Source organism: Formica exsecta, unplaced genomic scaffold (genome assembly GCF_003651465.1).
Source record: "Formica exsecta isolate Colony F162 unplaced genomic scaffold, ASM365146v1 scaffold646, whole genome shotgun sequence".
In the NCBI taxonomy this organism is placed as follows: Eukaryota; Metazoa; Arthropoda; class Insecta; order Hymenoptera; family Formicidae; genus Formica; species Formica exsecta.
The window spans coordinates 132,577-147,507 of NW_021853409.1; the positions used below are offsets into that span (position 1 = coordinate 132,577).

The window sequence follows — 14,931 nt, forward strand, 5'->3', positions numbered from 1 at the left end:
ACAAAAAAAACTTGCGTACATAGCGATCTTAGCTCTGTGTGCTGAGAAGCGTTGTTCCTCAATTTCCTTTATGTGTTATGAAAGCTTTTGGTATATCTCACTTACAGATCTCAATTATTTGTCGGGCTGAGGAAGTGTGTAAACGCCCTACACAGATACGACAGTGCCGCTGCCACGGAAGAGATGGATGCTTGGTTCGTGCCTCCTCCCGCCTTAAATCCCCCCCTCGCTTCACGAGGGTGGCGACTTACCGGTAACATTTATGCAATAATATCTGTAATATTATATTTAATTTATGATAGTTCATGCTGTTTTTTTGACGCATTTTTACTGTTATAACGTAGTAATACATCATGTTTGATTTTTACTGTCTCTCTGCCGTTGATATCGGATACAGTAAATCCTGCTCAATATTTGCTGCCTCATTGTGACAGCATAGAATACTCGACTTTTGTTGCATTTTTGTTTTTACATTGTGCCAGCAGCTTATATTGGTAGAAAGTAAACAATTGCGGACACAGCGGATAAGGAATCTGCTGTGATATTGTCGACATGCTGGCATTTTGTTTTCTGGTCTCAGTTATGTAAAAAGCATGTTTATACTTTATATTTATTTTTTGGATTTATTATTTATTACTCTCCTAAAGATGTAGATGTATGTTCTAATAACTTTAACCTTAACGAGAGGTTCATTTAGACATAGTGCGATTGGATACAACCACTTATGTCTACCAGTGCCTAAAATAACCAGTACGATTGATCAATAAAAGGTCTTCATTTTGAACTGGCTAATAATCATTGTGTCTAATTGATATACACTCTCTTGACATATGTTGTCAAGTACATGATCCTGAATAACATCCAAAAGATATTAACCTTCGCTCGTTGTTTATTAAAAAATTATTAACAAAAGTATTAACAATAAAAAAATATTAACAATAAGAAATATTAACTTCCGTTTCCGGTGGGTTAGAGTGCGTGTGATAGAAAGCATGGTTAATGAAAGGAGAAAGGAGGAGAGAAAACAGAGGAGAGAGAGAGAGAGAAAGTGGAAGGTGCAAGTAAGGAGAGATGAGTGAGATGTGTGTGAAGTAAAGATGGAGGAGGCGGTGAAAAGAGATAGAAGTAGAGGAGAAGAAACGGCAGAGAAGTTAGAGGTTAGGCGCAGAGAGAGAGAGAGAGAGAAAGAGAGAGAGAGATAGAAAGAAAGAAAGTCACGTGGTAGGCAACGGAATGTGAACAGGGAGTATAGAATAGGTAGAACGGCGAGTAAACAGACAGGAACGGAGAGTAGGAGAGGAGTAGTGAGAACAGATAGAGAGGCATCCTGATAGGTAGAAATGGAAAATGAGAAAGAAGTAGGAGAAGTAGATAGAGAGACAGCAAGACAGGAAAAGGAGAGAATAGAAAAAGGGATATTAGAGGAAAAGAAAAGGAGCATGAAAACGGGAAAAGAGGGAAGTAAGGGGGCGAAGAGGCGGGGAAGCACGTTAAATATAGAGGAAATGTGGAAAAGGAAAAGGGAATTGATAAAAGGATTAGGAGGGGGAAAAGGGGAAAAGAGATGGGGGTACTTAAAAAAGGAAAAAAAGCAGAAATTACAACAAATAGGATTAGAAGAGAGAGAGGGAGGAGAGGTGAGTTGGTGGAAGGACATGAAAGAAGAATGGAAAAAGGAAATGAAGGAAGGGATTCAGGAAGTGAAGGAGATGCTGAAGGAGGAGCTAAGGAGACATATATGAAAAATGAGAGAGGAGATGGGGGAGATGGTAAAGAGGCAGATGGAGGAAAGGGAGGAGAAGTGGAGGGAAGACAGGGAGAAAATGAGAAAAAGAATGGAGGAGCTAGAGGAAGGGATGAGAGGAATGAAACTAAGGGAGGAGGATAAAGGGCTAAAGGGGGGGAAAAAAGTGGGAGAAATGGAAGGGAGAATGAAAGAAATAGAAAAGTGGAGGGAAATGAAGGAGAGAAAAAAGAGAAGGAAAAATATGGTGATAAAAGGAGTGAAAGAAGGTGAGAAAGAGGTAGAGAAGAGAATAAGGGAAATAATAAGGGAATTAGGGGTTGAAGCGAAAGTAGAAGTGAGAAGTATAAGAGGGAGGGAAGAGGGGGAGAAAGGGATGGCGATAATAAAATTAAGTAAAATGGAGGAGAAGATAGAAGTAATAAAAAAGAAAAGAGAAATAAAGGATAAGGAAGTAAGGATAGAAGATGACTTAACGTGGAAGGAACGAAGGATGAGGTGGAAGCTAGAGGACATAGCGAGGAGAGAAAGAGGGAAGGCGAAGAGAATATGGGTGGGATATGGGAAGATTCAAATAGAGGGAAAATGGTGGAGATGGGAAGAACAGAAAGAGAAATTAAAAGATGGAGAGGGAAGAATATGGAGAGAAAGGGGGGAAGGACAGGAGAAGATGGGAAGGGGAGAAGGGTAGAGAAAGGGAGAACGGAAAGGGAAGCGCCGGGAGGAATATGGAAAATAGCTTTTTGGAATGTAGCGGGAGTAGAGAATAAGGATAGGGATTTTTGGCAGAGGATAAAAGAATGGGAGATTGTAATATTAATGGAAACGTGGGTGGAGGAGAAATACTGGGGAAGGGTAAAGGAGAGGTTACCAAAGAAGTTTAAATGGAAGACACAGATGGCAAAAAGAAGAAATAGGAAGGAAAGAGCGAGGGGTGGAATGTTAATAGGGGTCAAGAAGAATATAAAGGTAGAGGAAGAGGAGGAGGAGGGAGAGGAGGAAGAGGGAAGAATAGTATGTAGGGTAAGTAGGGGAGAGGAAAAATGGAGAATAGTAGAAATATATGTGAATGGGGATATGGAAAAGGAGTTGGAAAAGTTAAAGGGATGGATAGAAGAAAAGGAAGAGGGGATAAAGACAATAATAGGGGGAGATTTCAATGCGCGGACAGGGGAAGAAGGGGGTGGATAAAAGAAGAGGAACAGAAGGGAGCAAAAAGAGGAAGAAGGTCAAAGGACGAGAAAGTGAATGGGGAAGAAAGGAGACTAGTGGAATGCATAGAAAGGAGGGGATGGCCGATTCTGAATGGAAGCGTGAGACGAGATGAAGAGGGAGAGTATTTACAGGAGAAAAAGGGGAAATGGTCATGGACTATGTAATAGGGGATGAAGAGGTAAGAAAGAACATAGAGAAGTTACAAATAGGGGAGGAAGTAGACTCGGATCATCATCCGGTAATAGTGTGGATGAAAGGGGAGATGAAAGAAGGGGGGAGACAGGAAGGAAGAAAGATAATGAGAGGAGGAGTATGGGATGAAGGAAGAGGAATTTTAAAAAGAGTTAAGGAAAGTGGGGGAGGGAGAGAGAGGGGTACAAGAGGAAATGAAGGAGATGACAGAGAGGATAAGGAAAACACTAAAAGAGTGTGAGAAGAGAAAGGGAAAAGAAAGGGGAAATAGAAGGGAGTGGTGGGATGAGGAGTGCAAGAAGAAGAAAAAAAGGAGTAAGAAGGGAACTAAAAAGATGGAGAAGGGAGGGAGGGAAAGGAGAGAGATATAGAGAAAGAAAAAGGGAATATAAGAAAAGGTGTAAAGAAAAGAGAGAAAATGGTGAGAGGCAAGGGAACCGAAGATGGAGGGAAGAGTATGGGAGTTAGTGAAAAGGGAAAGGAATAGGAGAAAGAGGGTTAATAAGGAAATAAAGATGGAGGAGTGGAAGGAACATTTTATGGGACTGTTAGGGGGAGTAGAAGGGAAAGTGGTGAGAGGAGAGAGGGGAAGAACAGGAAGAAAAGGAACTGGAAAGGGAGAAAGTGAAAAGAGTGGTAACGGGGCTGAAGAACGGGAAGGCGATTGGGAAGGACGGGATACCGAATGAAGTGTGGAAGTATGGAGGGGAGGAAATGGAAAAATGGATATGGGAGGTATGGTTACAGGAGGGTATGGAGGGGAGAGGGATGGCTGGAAGAGTGGAAAGAGGGATTAATAGTGCCCATAGTAAAGAAAGGAGAGGGTGAGGAAGTAAGAGACTATAGAGAAGTGACCCTGATGCCGTCGATGTATAAGATATATACGGCGCCATTAGGGGAAAGGTTGAGACAGGAGATGGAAGAGAGGGAGTTACTATCGGCGAGTCAAGCGGAGTTTAGAAGGACGGGATACCGAATGAAGTGTGGAAATATGGAGGGGAGGAAATGGAAAGATGGACATGGGTATGCAAAAGGGTGTGGAAGGGAGAGGGATGGCCGGAGGAGTGGAAAGAGGATTAATAGTGCCCATAGTAAAAAAAGGAGGAGGTGAGAAAGTAAGAGACTATAAAGGAGTAACCCTGATGCCGTCGATGTATAAGATATATACGGCGGTATTAGAGGAAAGGTTGAGACAAGAGGTGGAGGAGAGGGAGCTACTATCGGGGAGTCAAGCGGGGTTTAGAAGAGGGAGGGGAACAATAGATCAGGTATATGCGCTGAACTATTTAGTGAACAGACAGTTGGGAAGGAAAGGTGGTAAATTGACAGCGGTATTTGTGGATTTGAGAACAGCGTTTGACTCGGTGGACAGGGAGATTTTGATGAGGGCGATGAGAGAAAGGGGAGTGAGAGAGGGCCTGGTGGTGAGAGTGGAGGAGATAATGAGGGAGACGAGGAGCAGGGTAAGAGTGGGGGAGCGAATATGAGAAATTCTGGACGGCGAAAGGGGTGAGACAGGGATGTCCACTGAATCCAACGCTGTTTAACATTTTGATGGCGGACTTGGAAGAAAAGATGGCAAGGGGTTGCTGAGGGGAGTGAGATTGGGGGAAAGTATTTACGTTGGCATATGCGGATGATGTAGTGTTGATGACGGAAGAGAAACAGGACATGAGAGCGATGTTGAGTAGGTTGGATAGTTATTTAATAAGAAAGGGACTAGAACTAAATGTGGAAAAGACAAAATAAATAAAGTTTAGGCAAGGAGGGGAAAGAAGTAAAAAGTTAGATTGGAGATGGAAAGGGAAAAAGATAGAGGAGGTGAAAGAGTTTAGATATTTAGGATACACCATACAAAGGAACGAAGGGCAAAAAGCGCATGTGAAAGAAAGAGGAAGAAGGGCAGCAGTGGTGATGAGAGAAGTGTGAGGAATAGGAAAGAGATTATGGGGGAAGGACTGGGAAAGGAGAATGTGGCTATACGATACGCTAGTATGAACAGTAATGGGATATGGGGCGAAGGTTTGGGGGTGGAGGGAGAGAAGGGAGATAGAGGGAATACATGACAGGTATATAAGATGAACAATGGGACTGGACTGGAGAACGCCAGGATATATGGTAAGGGAGGAAGTGGAAAAAGATTTGATGAGAGGGAGAGCAGGGAAAAAAGCTTGGAACTTTGAAAGGAGATTAGAAGAAGGGGGGAAATAACAAGGAAAGGGGGGAAATAGCAAGGAAATGTTAGAAGGAGATGAAGGAAAGATGGAGAAGAGGGAGAGTGGTGAGGAATTGGGAACAAGAAAGAAAGGAATTCTTGAGAAAAAGAGGAGTACAGGAAGAGAAAGGAATGGGATGAGGAGCTGGAGGAAAAAGGAAGAGGCAAGATGAGGAAAGGGAGGAGAAAAAAAGTGAGTCAAAATACAATAAATAGTATAGAGAAATAAAGGGAGAGGGAATTCCGGAGTATTTAAAGTGTTATAGCCCGAAAAGGCTATATACGAATCACTAGATACATATTATTTTAGAGATATATTATTTTATACGATAAGACATTGCTCAACGTGTAACGCGAATACAGATCACGTTACGAACGTTGACCGAGCGAAGCGCTGACAACGCGAGCCACGCGCGAAGCCCGAGCGACCGCCGAATTACTCATTACGAAAACGCGGAAATCAAGGCAAGCGGAATTAATGCGTTGCGAAAATGCAACGTAGAGATGCTACCTAAAAGCGAAAAGGAAATTGCGAACATGCAAGCAAAGAAGTCCCTTAGAACTCCTTAGCTTGCATCCGGATCTTGCCGAAAAAATCGAGCGACACGACACATGGTCTTGTCGCTAACCGATCCCCTCCTGGGAAACAAAGGGGAGATAATAAAAAGACCCATCGTTAACGATCGGCGGGCAGTCTTTATCCTTAATTAATATTACGCGGATAGTAGCGCTAACAGTCGCAAGTGTCAACAGCGACCATCGATAATTATTGTAATATCGAGCAGCCACACTTAGTAAAAATCGTGGAGATCGAGGAGCAAGTCTCGCGACGTAAACCCGACTCCAAACACGCGCACGCGAGTATCAGATAACGCGATACGCGACCCGAGTAGGTAATAAATACGAGGACGAATTATAACTAAGACCATTTGAATGAATAAAAGTTTTATTTAACATAAAAAGTGTCCAGTGCTACGGGTAACCCGCCAGACGCATCCCAGATTCCTAAATCTTAATCCGGCAACGATCCCGAAATTTACCGTGCCTCACCCGAGGCATAACAAAAGAAAGGATGGGCAGAAAAAAGGTGAAGAAGGGTTATGAGATTTAGATTGGGAAACGAAATGAGGGAAGGACTATATTGGGAGGGGGAGGAAAAGAAAAGATGTAGGGTGTGTGGTAATGAGGAGGAGACGTGGGAGCATGTATAAAAAAGGTGTGTGAGAAAGGAAAAAAGAAGAGGAGACTAGCTGGCAGGAGGCGAAAGGGAGGATATTAGGAAGGAAAGGGGAGGGAGAGTAATGGATGAAGGAGATAGAGGAAACGAGGAAAAGAGAGGAGGACGAGAGAGAGAGAGAGTAAAGGGAGAGAAAAAGGAGATAAGGAGAGAGAGAGGGCAAATTTAGGGAGGAGTGGGGGAGAGAGAGAGAGAGAGAGAAAAGGAGAGAGAATGGGGAAAGAATAGCGGAAACGGAGTTCCAAAGTAGGCTAACAAGGGGAGGGCCAAGTCGTGCACTCACGGATTTCGCTCAACTTTAAATATGTTTTAATACTAACCCTCCACTAATTCATGGACAAGAGGCACGACGCAATACTCAAGGATTCGCGAGAAATTTGCATTAAAAATTTCTCGTGCGCTTTCTATACCGAATTAGCGAAAGAGGTTAGCAGATAGCAGCGTGGTACAGAGGATAAGGCGGCGGCTTCGAACGCTGCCCGTTGCACGTTCGAGTCCTGATTTTACCAATTTTTTTTACGCCTGTAACCATACGAATAATATCGGTTCGCAATACAATTAAATACTCTATAATCATTTTTAAATTGTTTTATTTTTATATATCGGAATTCTCTTCGGAATCCTCTTTGGGTGTACAAATTTTTGAATGATAATCATCAAAGAAACATTTAAAGCACAATGTCAATTTACACCAAGCACATTGAATAAAGCTTAAGTCTTTACAAGTGCATGGTTTTGTCAAATTTGTTAGAGAGAAGCAGACATCATTTACATTAATTCGGATGGATTTTCCTCTGCACTACTGCTTGGCTCTTGCATTCTTCCAAAGTAATCTTTCCACTAGTCACTGTACGACACGTTATAAACGGCTGCTCAACTGACAATGGAGTGAACCAAACGACCAAATTTAAAGCAAGGGCTACCCGTGTCTCTACTCCCCTCTACCGGATAGAAAATAACGGTTTCCGCAGGTAGCAGATACAACTGCCTCATAATCGAGTTTTCGGCAACAGAAAAACTTCCACAGTAGTACAAAAGCACTGACCGGTCATATAATATAATGTAGAAATCTCTACGCCACGTTGCTATCTGCTAACCTCTTTCGCTAATTCGGTATAGAAAGCGCACAAGAAATTTTTAATGCAAATTTCTCGCGAATGCTTGAGTATTGCGTCGTGCCATTTGTCCATGAATTAGTGGAGGATTAGTACTAAAACATATTTAAAATTGAGCGAAATCCGTGAGTGCACGACTTGGACCTCCCTTGTAAGATAGATTAAGTTAAGTTAAGTATGCGGAGTAGGATGTAAGTAGGATAGGAATAAGTTAAAGTAAGAAAAAATAAGAGAGATGATAAGAACGAAAAGAGGGATAGGATAGGGTGTGTGTGTATAAAGCATTAGAGGTAAGAGCATATATGTATGAAGAATTGTAACCCCATAAGGGAGCAATAAAGAATATCAATCAATCAATCAAGAAGAAGTATTAAATGTGATAATTTAAATTTCTCTGAGCATAACTTCTATATTAGTTGTATATTTAAATGAAAACGTACGCACACATGCATGCATGGGCGTGAGAGAAACTCCGCCCCCCTTCTGCATCCCCATTCTGAGAAATTCTAATCTAACTGAAACTTATTTCTAATTTAAAAGTGATATTAAGTTTGGATTCTTTTGGATGTTACTGAAAATCATGACCTTGACATGTATATCAAGGTCAAAGTCGTTGGAAGTGAGTCCGTATACATCTTTATCGTAGAAATATATTTATAGAGAACTTCAAAGAATGGATAAATATGCCGATGAAGGGAGGTAGTCCCGATGACCTTGACCTTGACATATGTTGTCAAGATCATGATCCTGAACAATATTCAAAAGGTTTAGTCGTCGCTCGTTTTTATTAAAAAGTTATTAACAAAAAAAGTTTGAAAAATATAGCAGTTATTTTAAATATTGAAAGGCATAAATGACTAATACCCAGCAAGCAAAATGATGCAAACTTTGCGCAAACTTTGCAGCAAACCCGAGCATGCCTTTACAGCAAAATTGTGACAAGGTGTGTCCGCAAAAAGCTTAGCTTTTGCTGGCAAGGCTTGTCGCAATAGTGTGATACACATTTTGCGCAAATAATAGAGCAAATCTTGCCGTGCACGGCATGACAGCAAATTTGTCGCAAGAACAGGACAAACCTTACTGTGCACGGGATGACAGCAAATTTATGGCAAGAATAGGGCAAAAGGTTTGCTCTGTTCTTGTCGTAAATTTGCTATTATAGCGTGTATAACAAGATTTGCTACTAATTGGCGTAAAATTTGTGTTACACCGTGAATTAGCATCATACGTGTATGCGTAAAATTTACGGGCAAGCCTTTTCCTATTATTTACAGCATCGTGAGACGAAAAATTTTGCCGTCAATTTGCTTCAAACTTTTTGACAAACCAAAACAAGACAAATGTTTGCTACAAAATTGTTGTCAAAATTAAAGCACACCTTGTCGCAAAGCTTTGGCAAAACGTGATTTTAACATTCTTGGCTATCTGGGTATGTATGTGAAAATAGTATATGTATGAACGAAGCAAAGTTATTTAAAGCAGTGAATCGTTGATATATTAACAGTCGTTTTGTTAAAGTAGCGAATAGTTGGTATAGAAAAGTATATATACAATTTTGTGTTAGAAAGCATAAATAGCTTATATTTAAACTCACTGCGTCCACGCATACACTTTCCCACCCACACAAGAATTGTGGGGTGGATTTCGCTTCGCATTGTAAAGTATATGCGTGGATGCAGTGGATTCCGCCCCCCCCCCTACGGGAAGGCTCCACTTCCAGAAGATATAACTTAACCCAAAACTATTTCTGATTTAAAACTAAAATTTGGTTTAATCCTAAAGCCCCTCCCCCGGCCATGCAATTACTTAAATACACAATTAATAACTTAAATATACAACTAAATACTTAAATATGATTTTAACAATCAATTTAAGATTCTGATACTTCTGTTAGAATTGTATCAGAAAAATTAAGCTAATATAAATAAATATTACACATTTTCCATCTTTAGCCGCGCTTTGCAGTTTTTATATTTGCCAGTGACAGAAACTTAAATACAAAATAGATACGTCATATAGCAGTAAACGAAAGAACTATAACTCGGAATTATTATACATATTTTGCATGACGTCAATGTGTTTGTGCTTCTTGTTTTGTTATTTTATGACAACAAACCATGCTGTGTTTCTACTGTGTTTTTGCTGTTATTTATTAAGACAGCTCATCCTCAATTTTTGCCGCATTTTTGCCATTATGTCGTCCTTGCAGATATGTTCGATTTCTGACGATATTCAGTTACTGCAGCGTAATGTCATGTTATGCTTAGTTTTCATTTAGTTTCTATTTATATATTGTGCCAAAATGTAATATCTAAATTCTACTGTTTTTATACCAAAAACTTCCGCTTTTAATTTTTGCAGAATTTTTATAGCATATCATGACATAAGGACTGCTAATTTTTTTGCTGCATTTCTGCTGACATTATTTAAAACGGCGAACTATTGGCTGCTGCCAGAATTTTGCCAACATATAATAATAGACACATTTGCGATACATGTCTTGGCACATTTGGCTATCTGGGTAAGACGTTCTTATCATATAATTTAATTGTTAATAATTTTTTAATAAAGAACGAGCGACGGCTAAATTTTTTCGAATGTTGTTCAGGGTCATGACCTTGACAACATATGTCAAGGTCAAGGTCATCGGGACTGTCCCCCTTCATCGGCATATTTACCCATATTATTTTTATATAGACATGACACTTTTTGTTAATTATAATGATATAATATACATACTATTTCGCAGATCTTGATTTTCTTTTTCAAGTTTGACAACACGAGGTGTAACATCTTGATTTGCGATATGAGCAAGTACTGCAATATCGTCCATCTAAAAAATATAATTCCATATTTTGAAATATGTACTATATGTGTTTGTTTAATATAAAAATTATAGTGTATTGTATACAATCAGCATAACAAAACAAGTAAAATATAAATGTCTAATATAAAAATTATAGTATTGTATAATCAACGTAACGAAACAAGTAAAATAACAAGTATAATATAGGTACGTCATTAGACATAATTACAGTTTTAACACAGAATTTGTAACATTCAATAAAATTTAATGCATTAATCTTAAATAAAAAAACCAAAAAGATTCTTAATCTGTATGAGTGTGGTTATCGTGTCAACTAGAATTAAATCGATATTTGCAAAATTGAAATTTCGCGACTTACAAACCTAACCAATTTTTTTTGTGAGAAATGAATTTTTTTTTTAAGATGCCATTTTTTATTGTTCAATATTTTTTTTGTTCTAGTTCACGCGATAGCCACACTCATACAGATTAAGAATCTTTTTTTTTTTTTAATTTCAGATAATTATAACGGTTGGAATCATGTTCGCCACGAACAATTTTTTTTTAAGACACCCTGGTTGGACTACTATAACTCCGAAACAAACAAATATTTTTGTTTGAAAAAAATTCAGGATATACTTGAAATGTTATTTAATAAAGTATAGTGCAAAGTTTTTAATTAATGTTTTATATTTTTCTTATAAAAAATTCCCAAAAATCGCTTTATTTTCAGAGTGTCAAACTAGGAAGACTTCTTAAGTAATCAGTAATTATACTAAAAAATTTTAGGGCTTACTGCGTGTGAAATCGAGTTTCAACGTTTATGTCAAGAGCAGAAAAACGATTTATCGATTTTGCATACTTATTCTATTATCAAATTGGCATTTCTTAAATTTATACTTTGTTACCATCTTCAGCTCCAGTCGAAAGAAGGTTTAGTTTTGCCACAATGTTTAACATTGCGAAATCGTCTTATAGATAAAAACCGAAAAAAGAGTACTCTCAAAAGCGAACTGTATCTTTAAGAGCACGTAAAAAATAAAAAAAAATACTTGATATTGTGCCTCTTTTAATTCTCATCAATTTGATAATATTTTTTTATATACCATTCAATGTTTACTTTAGATACTGCACTGGCAATGAGAGAAACAAATACTGAATTCTGCGAAATATTGTTTTAAATAAGCGGAGACTTTTTCAAGATTCAATATATTTGTTCATTGAAAACAGAGAAATTATTCTGTTAATTGAATTATTTTTTTATCAACCATAAAAAGTCCTAATTCAACTAAGTTTTTTAGAAAAATATTTTGTTGAATTTATTCCTTTTTTCTGTGTGTAATTGCTTTATATTTGCAATTATTAATTAATTAAATAATCAAGAAACATCTGACCCTAATCACTGAGTGTTGAAGTAATTGAAAAATTTTTAGGTGATTTGTGTGTGTGTGTGTGTGTGTGTGATTACTGATTAATCAAGTAACCAAAAAATTTGCAATTCTGATTGATGATTGATAAAGTAATTAAAACTTTTTCATTTTTGTTGCCAAGTACTCAAATAATCAAAAAATTTTTGACTTTGATTATTGATTATCCAAGTAATCGTTAATCAAAGTTGAAAATATAACTGAAAATATCGATGATGCCGATCTTTGGTTAGAAAGTGAATAAGCAACATTTTGAGAGAATAATTATTATAACATTTATAAGAGAAAATAAATGATTCTGTATTAACATCCATGGTCTCTTCAAGTCACTGAAAATTATTTTTCATCATAACTATATACAAAATACGAAAAAATGCATTTTAAGTAGATGTCATATTAAAAAAGATATGTATTTAAAAACGCAGAAATTTATATATTGTTCCATTAAGAAAATGAGGAATTGATCTTTTTAGTCTTGAAAGATAATGGCGGCGGTAGCCTATTTGTCATTTAAAAGACCCCAACAAAATATAAATACTACAAGAAGTATTTTTTCGCTATCATTAATAGTTTCGGAGAAAACATCTTGTAACATAAAATAATACATCTTATATAAAAGAAAACATAGTTGTTAAAAAAAAGTAGCTACTCGTTGCAAATTTAATTTTTTCTTAAAAACAACTATGTGTATTTTTTACGCCAATTGATTCTTCTCATTATTTTGTGCATAAAAGAGATAAAGTTCCGAAAAGTACTCACCCCCGATTTTTTTGAAACTCAGTATTCTTTCGTATTTTGATGCGCTGATTACGAATATCATAGCAAAAATTGGCGACTATTTGATTTTCATAGTGAAAACCATGAAAAACCCATAAAAATTATAGTTTTTTACGCTTATCTCAGTAAATACGGAAAATCATGATAAATGTTTTAGACAAAAGTTTTAGATCTCACAAAGATAAACATTTTATTTCCTATTCATTTTTACCGTACACACGCACGTGTATGTGTGGTGTGTGTGTATAATATAATATATAATTTTTCATATAAGTAGCCCAGATAGCAAAATGTCAACAGTATATCAATAGTATGACAGCAGATCCAATCATGACTTTACAGCAGATTTCTATCTTCTATCCATTGCGTCCGTAATTGCTTATTTTCTACCAGTATAAACTGTTGGCACAATGTAAAAGCAAAAATGTAACAAAAGTCGAGCATTGTCTGCTGTCACGATGAAGCAGCAAATATGCAGCAAAAATATCGAATAGATCCGTATCCAAACAAAATCAATGGCAGAGACAGTAAAAATAGAACATGAAAAAATAAAACGTGTTATAATGTTGTAACAGTAAAAACATGTAAAAAATGCAGCATGATTTTATCATAAGATAAATATTACTAATATTATTGCATAAATTTTGCCGATAAATCGCTACAATTACTTAGTTTTTCAGTCATAAATATAATATGTGTAACATATATATATGTTACACATACCTGGAACACCCTGTATATATATATGAAGGTCACGTGACGGTCATCTTCAATTTCTTAAATGGAACTACCTACTTTTCATTACATATTCTTCTAGCTTACATCGAGAGCTTTCCAAAACCCTATAATTAAGTACGTTTTCGTTAAGTACTTTTTAAGTTATAAGGCAAGATCAAAAGCACGATCCGGCCGGTCAAGGCAAGATCAAAAGCACGATCCGGCCGGTCAAGGCAATATCAAAAGCACTGCGCGGAAAAAGGAAATTATTCGAATCAAGTAAATGCCCTAAATAAATATTCAATTTGTGATCTAAGAAAATTTTTTGTTGGGATAAAGAAAAATTTTCCTTATTCTAACGCACGTTACGTAGGACTTGCAGGACTTTTACATTTACTTTATTCTTGGCAGCGCATACGCACGTTAAAGAGCATCGCCATTTTCTTGGCGAATGTAATATTTTGAGCATTTTTACGAAATTTTTTAGTATTCCTGTAATTATGGCTGATTATCCGCCAAACGAAATAGTCGACATGATTCGTAGTAAAAAAAAAATAATTGTTTTTAAGAAAAAGTATGTAATTATTTACCTTGAAAAAGTCACACTCAAGGTCAAGTCCATATTTTCATCATGTGGCTCCCTCGAAACCATGCAACTTTTGTCTGAAACGTTTTTCCATATCTCTCATATTTTTCGAGATATTTACCTGGGCCGATTAAAATGAAACACCCTGTGCGTGCATGCGCACGCACGCACACACACTTTATAATATCGTAATTATATTTTATATAATATAAATAATTAATAAAATAAAATAATATTTTAACAATCAATTTAAGATTCTGATACTTCTGTTAGAATTGTATCAGAAAAATTAAGCTAATATAAATAAATATTACACATTTTCCATCTTTAGCCGCGCTTTGCAGTTTTTATATTTGCCAGTGACAGAAACTTAAATACAAAATAGATACGTCATATAGCAGTAAACGAAAGAACTATAACTCGGAATTATTATACATATTTTGCATGACGTCAATGTGTTTGTGCTTCTTGTTTTGTTATTTTATGACAACAAACCATGCTGTGTTTCTACTGTGTTTTTGCTGTTATTTATTAAGACAGCTCATCCTCAATTTTTGCCGCATTTTTGCCATTATGTCGTCCTTGCAGATATGTTCGATTTCTGACGATATTCAGTTACTGCAGCGTAATGTCATGTTATGCTTAGTTTTCATTTAGTTTCTATTTATATATTGTGCCAAAATGTAATATCTAAATTCTACTGTTTTTATACCAAAAACTTCCGCTTTTAATTTTTGCAGAATTTTTATAGCATATCATGACATAAGGACTGCTAATTTTTTTGCTGCATTTCTGCTGACATTATTTAAAACGGCGAACTATTGGCTGCTGCCAGAATTTTGCCAACATATAATAATAGACACATTTGCGATACATGTCTTGGCACATTTGGCTATCTGG

At 37.0% G+C, this 14,931-nt stretch overlaps 1 protein-coding gene across 3 annotated transcripts in view; it reads right to left on the reverse strand.

Moving 5' to 3' along the window:
- LOC115242832 (probable elongation factor 1-delta) overlaps positions 1 to 14,931 on the reverse strand; it is a 62,175-nt gene that overhangs the window by 21,701 nt on the left and 25,543 nt on the right. For all 3 annotated transcript variants that reach the window (XM_029819375.1, XM_029819374.1, XM_029819373.1), the window contains one exon: positions 10,458 to 10,551. In XM_029819375.1, the coding sequence (XP_029675235.1) occupies positions 10,458 to 10,551 (94 nt within the window). The remainder of the gene's footprint in view (positions 1 to 10,457; positions 10,552 to 14,931) is intronic.